The following is a 15,696-nucleotide window of genomic DNA, read 5'->3' as shown; positions in this document are numbered from 1 at the left end:
GTCATTACTTCCCTATTCTTCCAGGTATATCCTTGAGTAATTTATGTCCATTTTCTCCTTCAAAATAGCAATAAAGGCAGATAAGAGAAGTATTTTTCCTAATGGCTCCACTTTGTACTGACATACGTGCACTAAAGTACAATCGAAATTCTATTAATACAGTATTTCATACCCAGATGTCAGCTTGCTCTGCTGGGATCCTGAGCTTGATCCAGAGTTGCACAGCAGTAGTTAGCACAGCGCCAAGCCTGAACAGCCCACCCTCTTAAGAAAGCTTCAAATCTGCTTGTGAAATACTATGTAAATGTAGACTTAGGCAACGGAACTACTAGTAAGAATAACTCCTCTGCTCTGCTCTACTTTGTTTTCCTGTCATTAATGCTATGATAACAGGCTGGTACACGAGCAGTGTGCTTCTATATAGCACAAATCATTTTCCCCACAGGAGGAAGTGTCTGTGTATTAGAAGGACAAGAAGGAGACTTCACTTTGTTCTTCATAAACACATTTCAGTCAGGGGGGTGAGATATTGGCACAGGTTGCCTAAAGAAGCTGTGGCTGCCCCGTCCCTGGCAGTGTTCAAGGCCAGGTTGGATGGGGCTTGGAGCAACCTGCTCTAGTGGAAGGTGTCCCTGCCTGTGGCAGGGGTTGGAACTGAATGAGCTTTAAGGTCCCTTCCAATCCAAACCATTCTGTGGTTCTGTGAGTCCATGATAATGTCTTTCAGTGCCTTCAGCAATTTTCCCTTTCTCCCTAAAATGGGAGTTAATGAACGGCACTTTTATTCCCAGTTCTCCACTTCATCAGAGCTGCAGATCACCCAGCATGGGCTATGCTAGCCAGTGCAAAAGCAGCACTCCTTCACCTATGGTTCATGAGCAGCCTTTTCCTCATAAGGCTCTTGGATACTGCATGTAGCCATTGGGATTTAACAAGCTTATACTTCATTAAAGGAGAACAATGTCTCATGTTGCCAACGGTTTTTTATTCCTTTAATCTCTGAGACTGCAAATCCTAGTGCCAAAACAAATTGTTACAGTCGCTGAAGCAGAATGATTTAAAAAAGTACCCCAAAGAGTAACCTGTCCTTCAAAGGCTGCGCTATTGGCAGGTGAGTGAGGTTAAAATCACATATTCTATATAATCCCACAGAAATTGCAATGTAATGACTCCTGCAAAAGGTGTTGTTATAACACCTCTCTCTGAGGCATGCTTAACTTTTGCAATTCCTTTCTGAATTTGTTGCCCAAAGATTTTTTTCCTTGTCTATTACTAACTTACTGCAAATACCCCAAAAAATGTTATATGCAATTTTAGAATTGCAAAGAAACCAAGTGTCTGGCCTCCTTTCTATAGAAGTTGCCTGACAAACAAGAAAATGCTGCTTGAATTTAAGTCAATAAGTTACAGCTTGGTTTTTCCCTTTACTTTCAGTTTGATACGTTATTTCCCCCACCCCCAGCACTGTATCCTGGCCTAAGTTACGGTGACAGTGGATTTCAAATAGTTCAGCATCACACTCAAGAAGTGAGTGAACTTTACGTAAAGTGAGCAACTTGCATCTCGATCCTCCAGCTGGGTGTAACATATCAGACTTACCAAATGTAAACAAGAGATTTGTGATGGAAATAGAGGATTGATGTAATAGGAAGCATTGCATTGCACTGCATTGCAATGCACTTAAAAAAGCAATGAACAATCTTCACATGCATGCTCTGGGGGAGGAGCTTTTGTGCTTCCTTTGTTAAAGAGAGGCTGGTATCTCTACCATTCTGCGATGAATCTGTTTCTTTTGTATCTCTGCCCAGTATTTTCTGAGTGACTATGGAGATTTGCAAAAGGATATCATAGACTTGGGTACCCAAATCCCATTAACTCTCTGGAGTCATTTACTGTAGAAGATGTAATTTGGTTCTTAAAACTCTATTGAAATGACATACCTCTTTTTGCTTTTTTTTTTTCATTCTTAGGCAGGATGGTACTAGCTCCTTCCTCATGTTATTTTTTCACTTCTACTACTGTTTCTAAACACAGGTTGCATGTATAATGGAGTCTATAGAGAGAGATCCACTGTATCATGAGTTTTAAGTTGGCTGGGAAGATGTGAATTTACTGTCGGAGGAGTAGGACTAAGAGGCGAAAACCCCTTCTTTCCTCTTCTCTTCATTTAGAGAAGCATGTGTTCTGTGTTTGCATGTATTTTATATCCATATTCAACCCTACCCTGAACAACAGTTAACTCTAATCTAAAGTTGAGTAACTACATTAGCATGATACCGGCCAATTAACTGGGTCAGGGCACAGTAATAGTGTTGTTCAGCTTCTATTCTGGAGGTAGTGGATGGCATACCAGCTCAGAGCACAAGCGAGGTAAACTTCTTACTGTGCTCTCCATCCAAGGAGAGGTGCTCAAAGTCCCCACCTTGCGTGGCTGTTCTAGTTGTGTCACTATGCAAAGAAATCAGTTTGTATAAACCTTAGAGGTTTTGATTTGTATAAAAGTGGGAATTATTTTACCCCTTATGGCTTTGTATTTCTCTCAAGGTTTAATCTTGGTTCAGTGATTCCATGTAGTAGCTCGCAACTGGAATTTTTTTAGGAAAATTCATTGATATACTAATATTACACAGTGTTTCCTCATGAAGTCACATAAATCACTGTTTGGTGAATTAAGTGAATTTGGTGAATTAAAGAACAGAGTTCCCTTCTTACTGCTACTACATTAATAATAACAGTATTAAAATCTGATCTTTGTCATTGATCTCCAAATCAACATCCATGCAAAACCAGCCAGATGCTAAAGGAAATTCCATATGGAGGAATCATACTAATTATACAATTTGTATGAATCTTCCTTTTACTAATGTTATGCAGGTTTTTTTTTTTCCTGGGTTGTGGTAAAATAATTGTGTCATTCCAAAAAGCAAAAATCATCTGTCATTCAAAAGAAAGGAAAAGCATTTTCAAACAAGCCATTCCTGCCGAAAAAGAGTGTTTCCATTGCATTAGAGGAGAGCAAAACATGGACATAGAGTTTCCACCATTCTCTTTCAGCATCATAAGGGAAGTAGGATAAAATAATTGGAGAGAAGCTGCTCTCCTCCAAATTTCCCCTTAAGAATATATGAGCTCATAATGGAAAACCAGACTGTCATCAAAGATATTTTCACCATCTCTATGTTTTAATATTTAAAAATTCCTCTGATGGATCATAGCAAACTATCCCATCATGGAAGTTCCACACAGATGTGTCTGTGCTTCATAACTGGCATCTAAGATTCTTGACATAAAACTTGGGTACTGAATTACTTCACTTGCCCCGTAGCAATAGCTGAGCTAAGGCAGCTCTGTAGGCTTCATGTATGTGCACACTCTAAAGAAGTGTATGTATTTATATTAATCATTAAGTATTCATGTTTCAGAACTGAGCAGGCATTTAAAGACTACCATCAGGTTGGGTGGATGTTTATGCTATGCATTAGTGACATTACAGTCAAAAAACAAAAGCTATAATACATGGTTGATTAAGTAAGAAACTGGCAAGCTAAGATGGGTTGAGAAGGAAGTAGGCAACATGTATGTAAGGTTACTTGTGCCCTTATTTATCTGCTCAGTGACTGAATGCAGCTTTCGAGTTTTCCTGGTCGTTGCTAACTTGCTGTTGAACTCGTGTGTTATCACAGAAGTGTATTCTGGATATTGAAAATTGTCTTAAATGGGAAAAAAAATGTTGCCTAGCTTAGATTCAGCCTGGGGTCTTTCCCATTTGTGAAAGGAGAGCTGCCTTAAGTGCTTTGCAGAGGTTGCGTTTATAAGAGGCTAAGAATGCAAAGGGAAATGAGTGTCACTGCTCAATGGGGCTTCCTCCCTGCCCTTGCTACAAGGTCTTCACTGGAAGGAAAAGCAGATGAATGGGAACATGATGCACAGCCCAGCCTCCTGCTGATGTGAGTTTCAAAGGTAGTCAGGGACCAGGATCAGGAGTAGACAATATTTTCACCTGGAACAGTTTGAATACCATTCACTTGCCTGTGCACAAGCCACTTCTGCCACATGTTTCTCAGCATGCCTTCTCAGACTGCCATCTTCTCTTTCTCATCAGTGTAACAACACCAGCAGAGGAACTGTCAGTGTCTGTGTGAGCCACCTTTGGCAAACTAGCCTAGATAACAATAGATGTTAGGGTAGGAGTGGGAGTATAAACAGTGTACGTGAATGGAGGATCCAAAACTGCCTGGGAAGACATTTGTCCCAGACGATCATGTAGGAGAGGAAGATGAACATCAGCCAAACGCAAAGACAGTTCATGTGCTTGTAACCCACACGTCCCCTCAATATGTGTGTAAGACCATGTATATGTGTGGAAGGGTGAGAGAAGAGCTTTTTGGGATAAGTGGAGGGTAGAGACCTATAGGTATTAATTAACAGTTTGGAAGTTTCTAGTACTCTGGCTTGTCTGTTGTACTGTTGATATGGATCTGGAATGAAGAGTTCACTGTTGCTGGTCAGTTCTCTGTCATGAATAAATCAATAAGCCACTTTGATCCAGATTCAGTATACAGGATGTGAGGGGAGCAGTTTTTCTCTATGGCAAAGCCACCATTTCAAATCTGCTTCCAGGAGCTGCGCTCGCAACCTTCAGCCCTCTCGCTCTGCTTTTGCCGGCTCTGGCCGTGAGCTCTAGCAAGGGGAAATCTGGACTCATGTTTGAGTAACAGGTTGGGTACGCTGGGCTTGGCGAGGAAGTTGTTAGGCCCATCTGAGATTGCAATGATCTAGTTGTGCGTTTAGTCAGGTGGAAGTTAAAGTTCAGCAGCCAAGGGTGTATGTAATCCTACTCAGGCTGTGCTTGAAGAGGATGGCTGAGGAGAGAAGAGCATTCCACTGGCAATGTTGTATGTTTGTGTAAGGCTTTCAGCACAGTTAATGTGGAATCCTGACACAACCTTAGAGCGTGCCACCCTGTCAGCTGTTTGCCTCCCAGATGTGTGACAATAAACAGGAACCCCATGCACCAGGAACTGCTGGGGTTCATAATAAGTTTATCTCGCTGCTAATTTATGTTGCTTCTCCTTTTGTTTTATGTTCTTGCCGTATTTGGAAGGACCAAATGAGCAACATATGGCAGATGCTTGTGTTGGTTCTTCGCGAGGAAGACTTCCAAAGACCACGGCCTACAGCAGAAGGGACAGGCACCCTTTTATTTGTTGTAAGATTACTAGATTATAGCTTTCATCTCCGGGCTATGGGAATACTCCTGCTACTAGAAAGCCCACAAGGTAGAGTTGTGTCTCTTCATGAATTCCAAAAGTATGTCAGGCTGAATTTCAAGCCATTTTTTTGATTTTATAAGCAATGTATTTCTTCTTGCTTATAACTTTTCAGTCATCTTAGGTTTGGAACAGGGCTAGAACAACAACTTAGTTTTGGTTTACCTTACAAAGTGAATGGCTTTCTATTGCTTCACAAATAACAAAAAAAATCAATAGAAAGTTTTTCCTCATTTTCAAAGTGTACGTTATGTGTGGGGCTTCTGTTATGCTTGAGGACAGGTCTCAATGGAACATCAGGTCATAAAAAAAAAAAGGTTATATTTTAAAACTGCAATATGAAATAATGCGACCACATCAGATTTTGATCTGGGAGCCAGAACTAATAGTTTAATTTTTGGTTAGCCCAAGTCTCAATTATTAGGTTAAATGCAATCCTAAAACAGCAGTTAAAAATTAACTTCCCCTTAGCTTCTGATTGCTGTTGTAGATGGGATTTTATTTCATGTAATTATCTCTTTTGTGCTTATCAGGTAGAAATAGATTTATTTTATTTAACTTTCTCTTTCTGTCTTCATAAAATATTTCCCATCAGACAGTTTTGGAAGTTTATTTAGTCTGTATTTACTCTTCCTCAGATGATGAACAAGGCTGTACGAGAGGGACAGAAAATCAGGCAGGAAAGGAAATGCCTCTGGCATGCCATAAAGGTCACTGTAACAATCTCATCATCTCATTTCCTCTTTAAAGTTTACCTGGGAGTCCCAGCTCTTTTTTTTTTTCTGCTTTAGCTCTGCCACTATGTAAAAAAGGAACCCAAGCCACGTGTTGCAATTCTGTGGTATTGCGGTGAAACGGAGCATCCCTTTCCTTTCGGAGTTAGAAGTGTTTATAAGCGAGCCAGCACTTTGCTTCCTTCAGATCACAAAACCAACCTGTCTGGCAACTTCAGCTAACAAGCACCGCAGGAAAAGGTGAGAATTCCTTTCTTCTCTAACACTGGGGCAACACAAATCTGGTACCAACTGATTCAGGTGCAGCTAATGAAAACTTAGAATTATTTATTTTAAAATGTTTTTAAATAGTAGTGACATTTTTCACAGGACAGTATTTATATGCTTTTGTGCCTGAAGTTAAGCACGCAATGTGTATCTATGTACCTCATAGAATTGTTATCTATCAGAACAGCTGATGGTTTGAGGTAATAATCTTTTGTATCTTACCAGGATTCATTTTGCCGGGGTGTGTCCATTGACAAATACGTAGTTATGGTCAGATCATTCTCTGGCTTAAAAAACATGCAGTGCCATTGACTTGGCCCTGCCTTGAGCTGGGACTGGGCCAGAGTGATGCCCAGAGGTCCCTCCTCACATAAATCATTTTGTGATCCTCAGTGAAGGAATCTGTGCCCATTTACAGCACCTCCTGCTTCCAGTGCACAGGGAGCCTACGATGCTGGTGCACATTCCTCATCTATGAAGTGCTTAGGCAAGTGCACTGATTAGTGATGTTCAGAAACTGAGTTTATCTCTGCTTAATTTTGCAGTAATTTTTTTTTTTTTTTTGGGGGGGGGGGGGGGGATGTTCTTCCTCTATCTTCAAAAATGGAATAATTTTCCATGAAAATTTGAATATTTGTTTTTCGTCCAAACCTGAATTATGAATCTTCTCCCTAAAAGCAGGAGAAACTTGTCTGTTTTCAAGCTACAGTTTTTATGAAAGGCTGATATAGAACAGAAGGCATGTTTTATACCCTTCTCCTCCAGATTTTAGTTGTATTTCAGATACCAGCATAGTGATAGATGCCATGTTACAATGAAAGAAATTAGTGTCTTTTAGAAAGCTGAAAACGTGTTTTTCTTTCACAAATTACAGGCAATCCTGCCTGCAATGGAAAGGAGATAAGAATGTTTGCCTTTTAATGAAGCAATAAACTGCTGATAGGCTGCCTGATAGTATCTGGCTTTTCGCTGAGAGTAGTGCCTCTCTCTGAGTATAGATGCAGTGTGAGCTAGTTCCTCTCGTAGATACTCTCCGGATACTTGTAGTTTCTAATCCCATTAACAGCTATGTTGTGAGGGGTTCAAAATCAGATGACATAGCACTGGTCCAGAGACAGCTGACTTTGATCACAGTTAATGACTGCTAATAATAGCAGAAGCTGCCAGTGAGCAACAGATTTGGAGCATGTACAAATACACACAAACTCTTCCTCCATAAACCCAAATGAATATGTTTCATGGCATATGAGAAGAAATCAGGACTACCCCCCCTTTCACTGAAAAAGGCTAGTTTGCGAGGAAGAAAGCCCCAAACCACTTAGTTTTGTGTTTTTCATGTGCATTCTTTTTCTAAGTCATACTCCTGTTCATTTGGTTTAATCTCCAGTTGAAAAGGTCTGAAACTGTAACTTGTCAAAGGTTTTTATGCACCCAGTGGTTACTACAGTATTTGGCAAGTATGTTTTCTGTTTCATGAAAAGCTCTAGCTGTATTTTTCAGTCAGGACAAATATACATTTATATATTGTATATACAGCCACATACTTGCATATTCCCATGTGAGAGATATGTTTATGTCTCAAATGAACACAGCTACAATGTTATACATACCCAGCTGTCTCTGCAAATATAGCTGTGGCATTGAATCCAAGAGGAATTTTACCTGAAATTGCTTGCAAAATTAATCCACCAGCTTCAGGTGCGTATTATAACTGGCACCAGTTAGGGATGTGTCAGTATTGACACCAGCTCTACACTGCATTACTGACACTGCTGTCACTTGTTCTCACCAAGGTGGGGAAGAATACAGTCCAGCAAACCACTTCAGCTGGTCCTTCATTTTATTTGCAATCCTTTGCTTTAGAAGGACTACTGACATGTACATACACCAAGAAATATAAGCTTTGTATGACTGGAATTTAATGTCTATGGATCCTTTAGTGAATGCCTTGTTCACGCAAGCAGCCTCAGTGACAACAGCAAGACTTTTCTTGCCTGGGGAATATTTAATTGAAGGACTTGGGAATGCTTCTGAGCTCCTGACCACATAAGACCTATGCACACAACAATTTCCTCTAAGTTCTGTGGTTTCTTCTCTAAACCGGTTTGTGGTGTCAATAACCAGCAGATCAAAATCTCAGCTTGAGTCTAGTACAAACCTAATTTCCAATGTTCATGTAGTCTAAGAGTTCTTACTTTACTGGAACTGACTCTCTTTTGCTGTTATCCTGCCCAGCACTGGGCTTGGTTTCTGTACACACTCAGTAATCCTCAATGAAGTTTAGTAATTTGGTTTTTTTCCCTGCAGATGTCTCACTTACTATTTGCCATACTTTCATTATTTTCCTTTGCTGCCCTTCTGGAAGCACAATGGAAACTGAGGGAAAATGGTAAGCAGTCTTCACTTACTGAGACCTGCAGCTGCTGTAGGACACAAGGGTATTTCAGAGTTATGTTTTTGTTCACAAGTACAGCATTTATCAGATATAGTACCTTAGGCCAAAATTCTTCCTGTTTGTTTGCGAATAACTAGCCACCTAACTGGCATTGAAGTCCCAAAATGTTGTTCAAAGGCCATTTGAATTTTTGCATTAGAAACTGTCTTATTTCCCACTCTCTTGTTTCAGTCATGAGGTCTGGAAGCAGAAACATCATCTTGTGACTTAGGTAACAGCCCACAAATAAGCAAGTGCAGACTTAATTGTCAAAAAGAATATTTCATAGTAAAACCTAAAACCTAGAAGTGGCTTATCCAATTTTTCTGGTAAACAACTTGAATGTAAATACATTTGTAAAAATACAGTCAGTAATAAGCAAACCTTCTGAATAACTTACCAGAAAATTGGGCTAAATTCAGCTAATAAATTTGCTGTTCCTAGTCACCCAGTGTAGCTCCATAATCCATTCTGTCTTCAATGCAGTTATCCAAAAGGGACCCTAATCAACATGATGAAAGCATTCTTAATCTGATTGTGTTTTAATTTCCACAACTAATTCAATTACTTTTCCCTGTATCTTTACATTTAAAAAATATTTATCCTGTGGGTTCCCTGGACAATGCTATGATGCTGAAAACTGTGTTTGTCAGTATCGAGAATAATCTGTGCTTGAAGTCTGTAAGATTTACCTTGCCTGTGCTTCAAAGGTCCATAAGTAGTTTGGTAAGCTTTCAAGCTACCTGGAGTTGCATGTTTTCTGTCATTTTAGATTCAGTGTTTGACATGTATTTCTTAAGTGTTCTTAGCAATAAAGTCTTAAAGCTCTCATTTTGGTAGTGAGGTGCTCCGATGAAAAGATCTCAGAACTCTGATTTCCTGAGCTGTGCCTTGCTGTGGTCTTGACACACTAAGAAACAAATTTTTGCTGTTTCTTTCATGTAGAAGAGTCTCTGAGGTCACTGAGCATGGCTGGGAAGCCTGTGACAGCAGTAGTGTATCTGAGCAATGAGAGTTACTTTTGAGAACTGATGCCACATAAAAATGTAGGTGAAGTTCTCTAGCAAAGAGACAAGAGAAGATAATGTTTCTTTAATGGGATTATTATTTTGTTATGTGGTATGTCTTCTGATTTGGAAAGGCCAACAAGGCTCTTCAGAATTACCAGATGGCAGTTAAAAGACCTCAGTTGTAGTCCATTTGGCTCTGCTGTAGCTCAGCTCAGTCATACCCCATCTCTTAGTAATTGCTCCACTGGGACCAGGGTGATAGGAACACAGATTGTTCCCTGCGGAAAATTGAAAACAACAACAGCTACAGGCAAATACAAACCACCTGCCCAGAGCTCCCATCTATCTCATTGCTTTCTCACAGACTTTGATGCTGAAGAAGGCAAAGAATCATAGCTCAGCTCTAAATCCACAAAGTAGTTTTACATGCCATTCTGTGAGGAAAGGCCACATGCCACATGCCCAAGGAATACCTGGGCTCAGTGTGTCCTGGCATCCTCACCTTTAAAATAAAGGTACGTGCCTACTTCCTATGGTTATGAACTGCTGTAAGGTTCTCTGAGAACATGGAAAAAAAAATAAATGAATCACTTCTTCCGTTAAAATGTCAGCCCTATTGATCAGCAGGTTCTAGAGACACAATAGATTTTTTAAGTTGAACCTCTTCTTGTAGTTAAGATTTCCAGGTGATGGTGAGGCCTTGGGCAAGAAAGCCAGAGATTTGTTAGTGGTTTTCCTGGAAAGTAGAGCTGAAAAAAGGGCTCAGCTCAATCTTTATATTGTTAGGTATGAGTAGCTGCTAACATGTCTTTCTCTGCAATGTCCAGTGTACGTCATAGAATCAGAGTGGAATAATGAGACACCAGCTAAAAGAGTGGAGCTCACCTGTAACACATCTGATGAGACACTGCCAGTGTACTGGGAAAAGGACAGCGAGCTGAAAGGAACTGGACGGACTCTGATTGCTGAAGTGAAAGAGTTCCCAGATGCTGGCAACTATACCTGTCTGACAGCTGATACCCATGAAGTCGTCAGCTATGATTTCTTCCTCGTAACTAAAATAGACTCCAGTGGGCAAATGATAAGGTCAATTCTGAAAAGTTTTGACGGTACGGTCATCATATGCTGTGATGTATCTTGTTCAGCTTTGTGCCTTGGAACTTTATGAGGTCCAGAGGGAGCTCTCTGGAGAAATGTGCCAGAAACATCTACTTTAAAATGGGTCCTCTTCAAATGTTTTACTGACAGTGAAGGAAAAAGCACTACTTTTGTGGGTTTGTGCATGGAGCAGCTGATGAGCAGCATAGGAATCTGTTGCCATGGGATTAATTTAGACTCTCTAGGAATGATTAGAATCAGGATAACATTAATACTATGCCACTGCTTTTCTGGTGGGGAATCAAGTGACTTGCTTTGCCTTCATCTCACAGACCCAGCACTCAGGAGAGAGTTTGCAAAGCCAGGGCTACATGGTTTGACATGACCAGGGATTGACCTAGATTTTAAGTGCTGTCGTTTGGTCTTCTCCATCTACAATTAACCCACTGGACAAGCCTGTGATGTTTTGCATTTTCTGCATGAACCTCGCTCATCTGCGTCTCATATTGCAGTTCCTTAGTGTTGTGCCAAGAACTTAGGAATTTCCAAGGCTTTTTCCCTGACTCCTGGACCCATATGCCAGATGCAGTAGGCTGATCTGCCAGTCAGCTACATCCAGGGTGCAATATAGAGAGTCTGCAGTGCTGGGCAGCAGAAACAAAACACATGCTTGTATTAAGGCCTCATTCACTTCTCACACTGGAAACATTCCCCACAAAGTGCCCTAGTGTGTGAAGATGAGAGATGATCCACTGCAAGCACTCTCAATGCACGGCATAATAAATACAGAGCTTTACCAACTGAATAGCGCCAATGTTTCTTTTTGAAAGGAACAGTGGCTTTGCCTATATAAATCTCTTACTGACAGCTATCTGCAACAGCTGGGGTGTGCTCTAGCTCCTGTTAATAGTCATGTAGATGTGGTTAATGTGGGCCCATGTAAACCAGCCTCCAGCCACTTGCTAACTCTGGTTATATGGCTTTTAACTACAGGTGGCTGCCCAAGGGCAGTATGAGACTGTGTCTGCTGATGTACCCACCAGCTACCAAAGTAGATGGGAGCCTACTGAATCACTGTTTTCTCTCTGCTTGGACCTCTTTGGCAAAAAGACTAAATAAATCGTGTTTTCTGTCTTTTTCCATCTAGAGCCAAACAAGACGTTTTTAAAATGTGAGGCAAAGAACTACTCTGGAATTTTCGTATGTTCATGGATGACAGAAAATGAGAGTCCAAATGTGAAGTTCACAATCAGAAGTCTAAAAGGGTAAAAGCTTGTACTTTCCTTAACAACTTCATAGTAAGGCTGGAACGCCCTTTGTGTTACTCTCAATAGGAGATCCTGGATTTTGGGCTGCTGCGGACATGTAGAAGGCAAGGAATCCCTCTTCCAGAGTCCGAACATGTGCAAAATGTTTTGAGCCATCACTGGGACTAACTTTAGTAAGGGCATGGAAGTTGCTCAGAAATTAATAAAGGCTTGAAAATGGACCAGCCCCCACTGGACTGTTACAGCTGCTACAGTACAGCCACAGAGTAACTTAAGCAATAACAAACCAGTTCGTGCTGGGGAAAGAGAGGAAGTTGAGCCAAAAGCAGAAACAATTGTAGTACTGAGTCCCTTCGCAGCAGATCCAGTGCAATGAGGGGAGTGGGAGACTGCACCCACTGCAGAAGCCACATGCCACTGACGAGTCTCTGTTGAGGAAGGCTACAGAAACCTGCAGGGGAAATATGTGAGGGGAACCTTATGGGGATTTCCTGCCTCCCACTACTCTTGGGGGTTTCTCCAAAACATGGAGGGCTTAAACAAACGTCACTTCAGTTTGTTAAAGAAGAAACAACTGCAAAGGGGGTTATTTTGCTGAATGCAAAAATAGAACTGGATTCAGGTAGTACTTTATAGGTGGCTTTTGTTATTTATTTCCCAATGGATATATTTTAACCTTCTCTTATTTGTTCCAGCAAGGCTTTGGAAAGGGCTAAGGAACAAAGTAAGATACTAGAGCTTGTCATGGGACATTGGTAATAAGGAATGAGATATCCTGGTTTAGGTTTAAACCCTAATTCATTCTGCTAAGGCAGGGGGGCTTTTGTGATTTACATTAATATGTAATACAGCACTGAAAATGTAAGAGCTAAGAACTCCCACTGTCCCTCAGCTGTTGAAGCACAGCCATAAAATGATCCAGGCAACATCAGAACATTACCTTACCAACTATATGGTGTTCTTGTGGCAACGAATTCTCAGAACAAACCAGCATTTCCAGTACTTTTCTCTGTTCTGTATTCAGCTCTCAAGGAGACGTAATCTGCAGCAGCCCTGTAGCTCACACTGACATATCAGTGACTGAATACACAGCCCAGTGCCAGAAAGAAAGCTACTGTCCCTTTGCTGAAGAGCACGAGCCAATTGAGATGTTCCTGGAGGTCATTGATGAGGTGGAATATGAGAACTACACTAGCAGCTTCTTCATCAGAGATATCAGTGAGTACATCAGGAATCATGATTAAGCCTTAGCTTTATTCTTGCCAATAGTGGAACTAACAACGGGAGCTGGTCAAACCAAGCTTGGGAATCCCTGCCCTGCTCTACTGTAAATCTGTATCGAGCCCCCAGTTACAGGAACAGGGGAAAACAAATCATAGCAGCAGTCTGGAAGAGGATGAGGAAGTGAAGAAGCAACATTTTCCTAGCTTGTGACCTCAAACCCTCAAACACTGCATCTCCCAGATGTTTCTGTAGCCTTCTTTATTAGATGGAGATGTTTTGTAAGGGGTATACAAAAGAAGTCAGAGAATAGCCAATAACCCAGCAGCCTCTTCTCTGAGAACTGCAGATTTACCCGGATAATGGTTAATGCTCTCCCCCAATATATTCTTACAAATGGGCATCCAGGGCAGGGTAATAGAAACTGACAGGAAAGAAGAGGACCAGTTGTGTCCGTGATGCCACAGGGCACAGGAAAAGGAAGCAGGATCCTATGGAAACAGATGCTTTGCTGAATGTCCTAACAGTCAGCAGGGCCTAAAGACATTCCTCTGTGTCCAACAGAGCCCTCTGCAACCCTCTGGGCAAAGAAAAAGAAGGATCTTAACCTGGAGAGACTCTGGGAGTGTGCTTAAGCTTTCATAAGAAGCATACAAGGCAATTCATATCCATCATGTCTACCCCTCTTTTAATCTCACGAGGGCCCTCAAAAGATGACTCCTATAAAACTACCAACAGTAGTATACCAACATCTAGTATTATGCCGCTAATGCAAACTCTGTATCTTCTCTTGCAGTAAAACCTGACCCACCCCAGTGTCAGTATGTGGCTACAAATGGAACAGTGACTTGGACCTATCCCGGAACATGGAGCACACCTAAGTCCTACTTCCCTTTGACTTTCAGGGTCAAAGTTGAAAGTACAAAGAAACGCAACAGCCAGGTAGAGATACAGCATTTGAAACACAATTTTCTTGCTGGAACAGACAGTATAAATAATATAAACTTAGTATGCAAGAATTATGGACTAAAATTAAAAAGATAATATAAAAGGGTGCTGAGACCCAAATGTGGCAGGGTACTGTCTTGGCACAAAGAGACCTCTTCCTAGTTCTGTGAGCAGTAAGATCCAAACAACACACTCTGGGGTGGATGCAGTGCTGATGTCACTGGGAAGATAAAATCGTGCCCAGCATTGCATAGCTGTGTTTGTGTGAGAAAAGTGATTACTAATTCATTAGTAGGCTGTGTGGGTCCTAACTTGGGAAAATCCCCATTTCCAAACCAAGAAGTCTAGGATCTGTTGCACTGGTTTCCTTGTGTGCTGTTTCTACCTGGGTAGCTCAGACTTTCTTTGTGGGTGACTTGGCAAATAAGGAACCAGTGACCCATTTGGTAGCATTTCTGTGTGGATTGGTGCAGACTGACGTCTTGGGCACTAACTTTCCAGTTATCAGTTAATTGTTAACTAATCATTGCTACTCTGTGTTAGTCTGAAATCACAAAATGGTTTTGCTTCATTTGCTCATGCTCATGGGATACACATTGAAGGGTACATGACAGCAGTATGGCAATTTGCTTAGGTTGACAAATCAAAAGCAGAACTGGAAAGAAACATACAAATCAGTGGACCACAGCGCAGGTTCTTAACTGCAGTGTTGCTCTTCCTTGGTCCAGCAGTCAGAAAAGTAAAGCGATGTAATTAGCACTCCAGTTTGTAAACCAGACACTAGAGGATGTCCTCTTTCATGTGAAAAAAAACCCAATCCAGCAAGCGTGTACCGGCAGATGGGGCTATTCCCGTTAGTGCTGACTCCTTGATTTTAGTGGCGTTAGTTGAGCTCCTTGTCCCTGAGCAGAGAAGCGGGGAGTGCTTCTTGCAGCAGCCACAAGCCCTCAGTGGAAATTTCAGCGATACTGAAAAGCAGCAACGTCTGTCTTTTAGGGTTCCCACTCTGGAAGAAGAAGAAAAAAGAGAAACCCCCAGATAAACAAGTTAACCCTTTGTTTTAATGACTGAGTTCGGGGGTTGGATCACTTTACAACACTAACTCCAGTGGAAAGTGGGCTTTTAGTTTCTTTTTACTGAGGCTTAAGATTTCACAAGTCCTCATGACTTTGGTATCTGTGGGTGAAGACTGGTGCCTTGGAAACAACAGACTGACAGTGGAGTTTTCAAGTTACATGTGCTTGTTGCAGTCTGTCTGGCACTTTATTGTGTGTTCTGCTTGACCTTTACAATCTGCTGATGGAGCTGTGCCCTGTTCAGGTCTATGGCACTGATGAGCAGTCCATTCAGATTCCAGTGGCTGGGCCAAAGAGGAAGATCTCTGTGCAAGCCAGGGATCGCTATTACAATTCATCCTGGAGTGAGTGGTCTTCACTTTGCAGGTAA

The 15,696-nt window shown here is 41.3% G+C and overlaps 1 protein-coding gene across 1 annotated transcript; it reads left to right on the top strand.

Annotated features, from left to right (window-relative positions):
- Nucleotides 1-4,953: 4,953 nt before the first annotated feature.
- IL12B (interleukin 12B) lies at nt 4,954-15,696 on the top strand. Its single transcript, XM_057409764.1, has 7 exons — nt 4,954-6,244; nt 8,579-8,660; nt 10,543-10,824; nt 11,961-12,078; nt 13,106-13,299; nt 14,099-14,244; nt 15,571-15,696. The coding sequence occupies exons 2-7, from the start codon at nt 8,579-8,581 to the stop codon at nt 15,694-15,696; spliced, it is 948 nt and encodes a 315-aa protein (XP_057265747.1). The 5' UTR covers nt 4,954-6,244.

The sequence above is a fragment of the Pezoporus wallicus genome, unplaced genomic scaffold, assembly GCF_028554395.1.
Source record: "Pezoporus wallicus isolate ANWC-B61680 ecotype Strahan unplaced genomic scaffold, APGP_CSIRO_Pwel_v1 contig_4309, whole genome shotgun sequence".
Classification (NCBI taxonomy): Eukaryota; Metazoa; Chordata; class Aves; order Psittaciformes; family Psittacidae; genus Pezoporus; species Pezoporus wallicus.
This window is presented reverse-complemented; position numbering and strand designations above follow the sequence as displayed.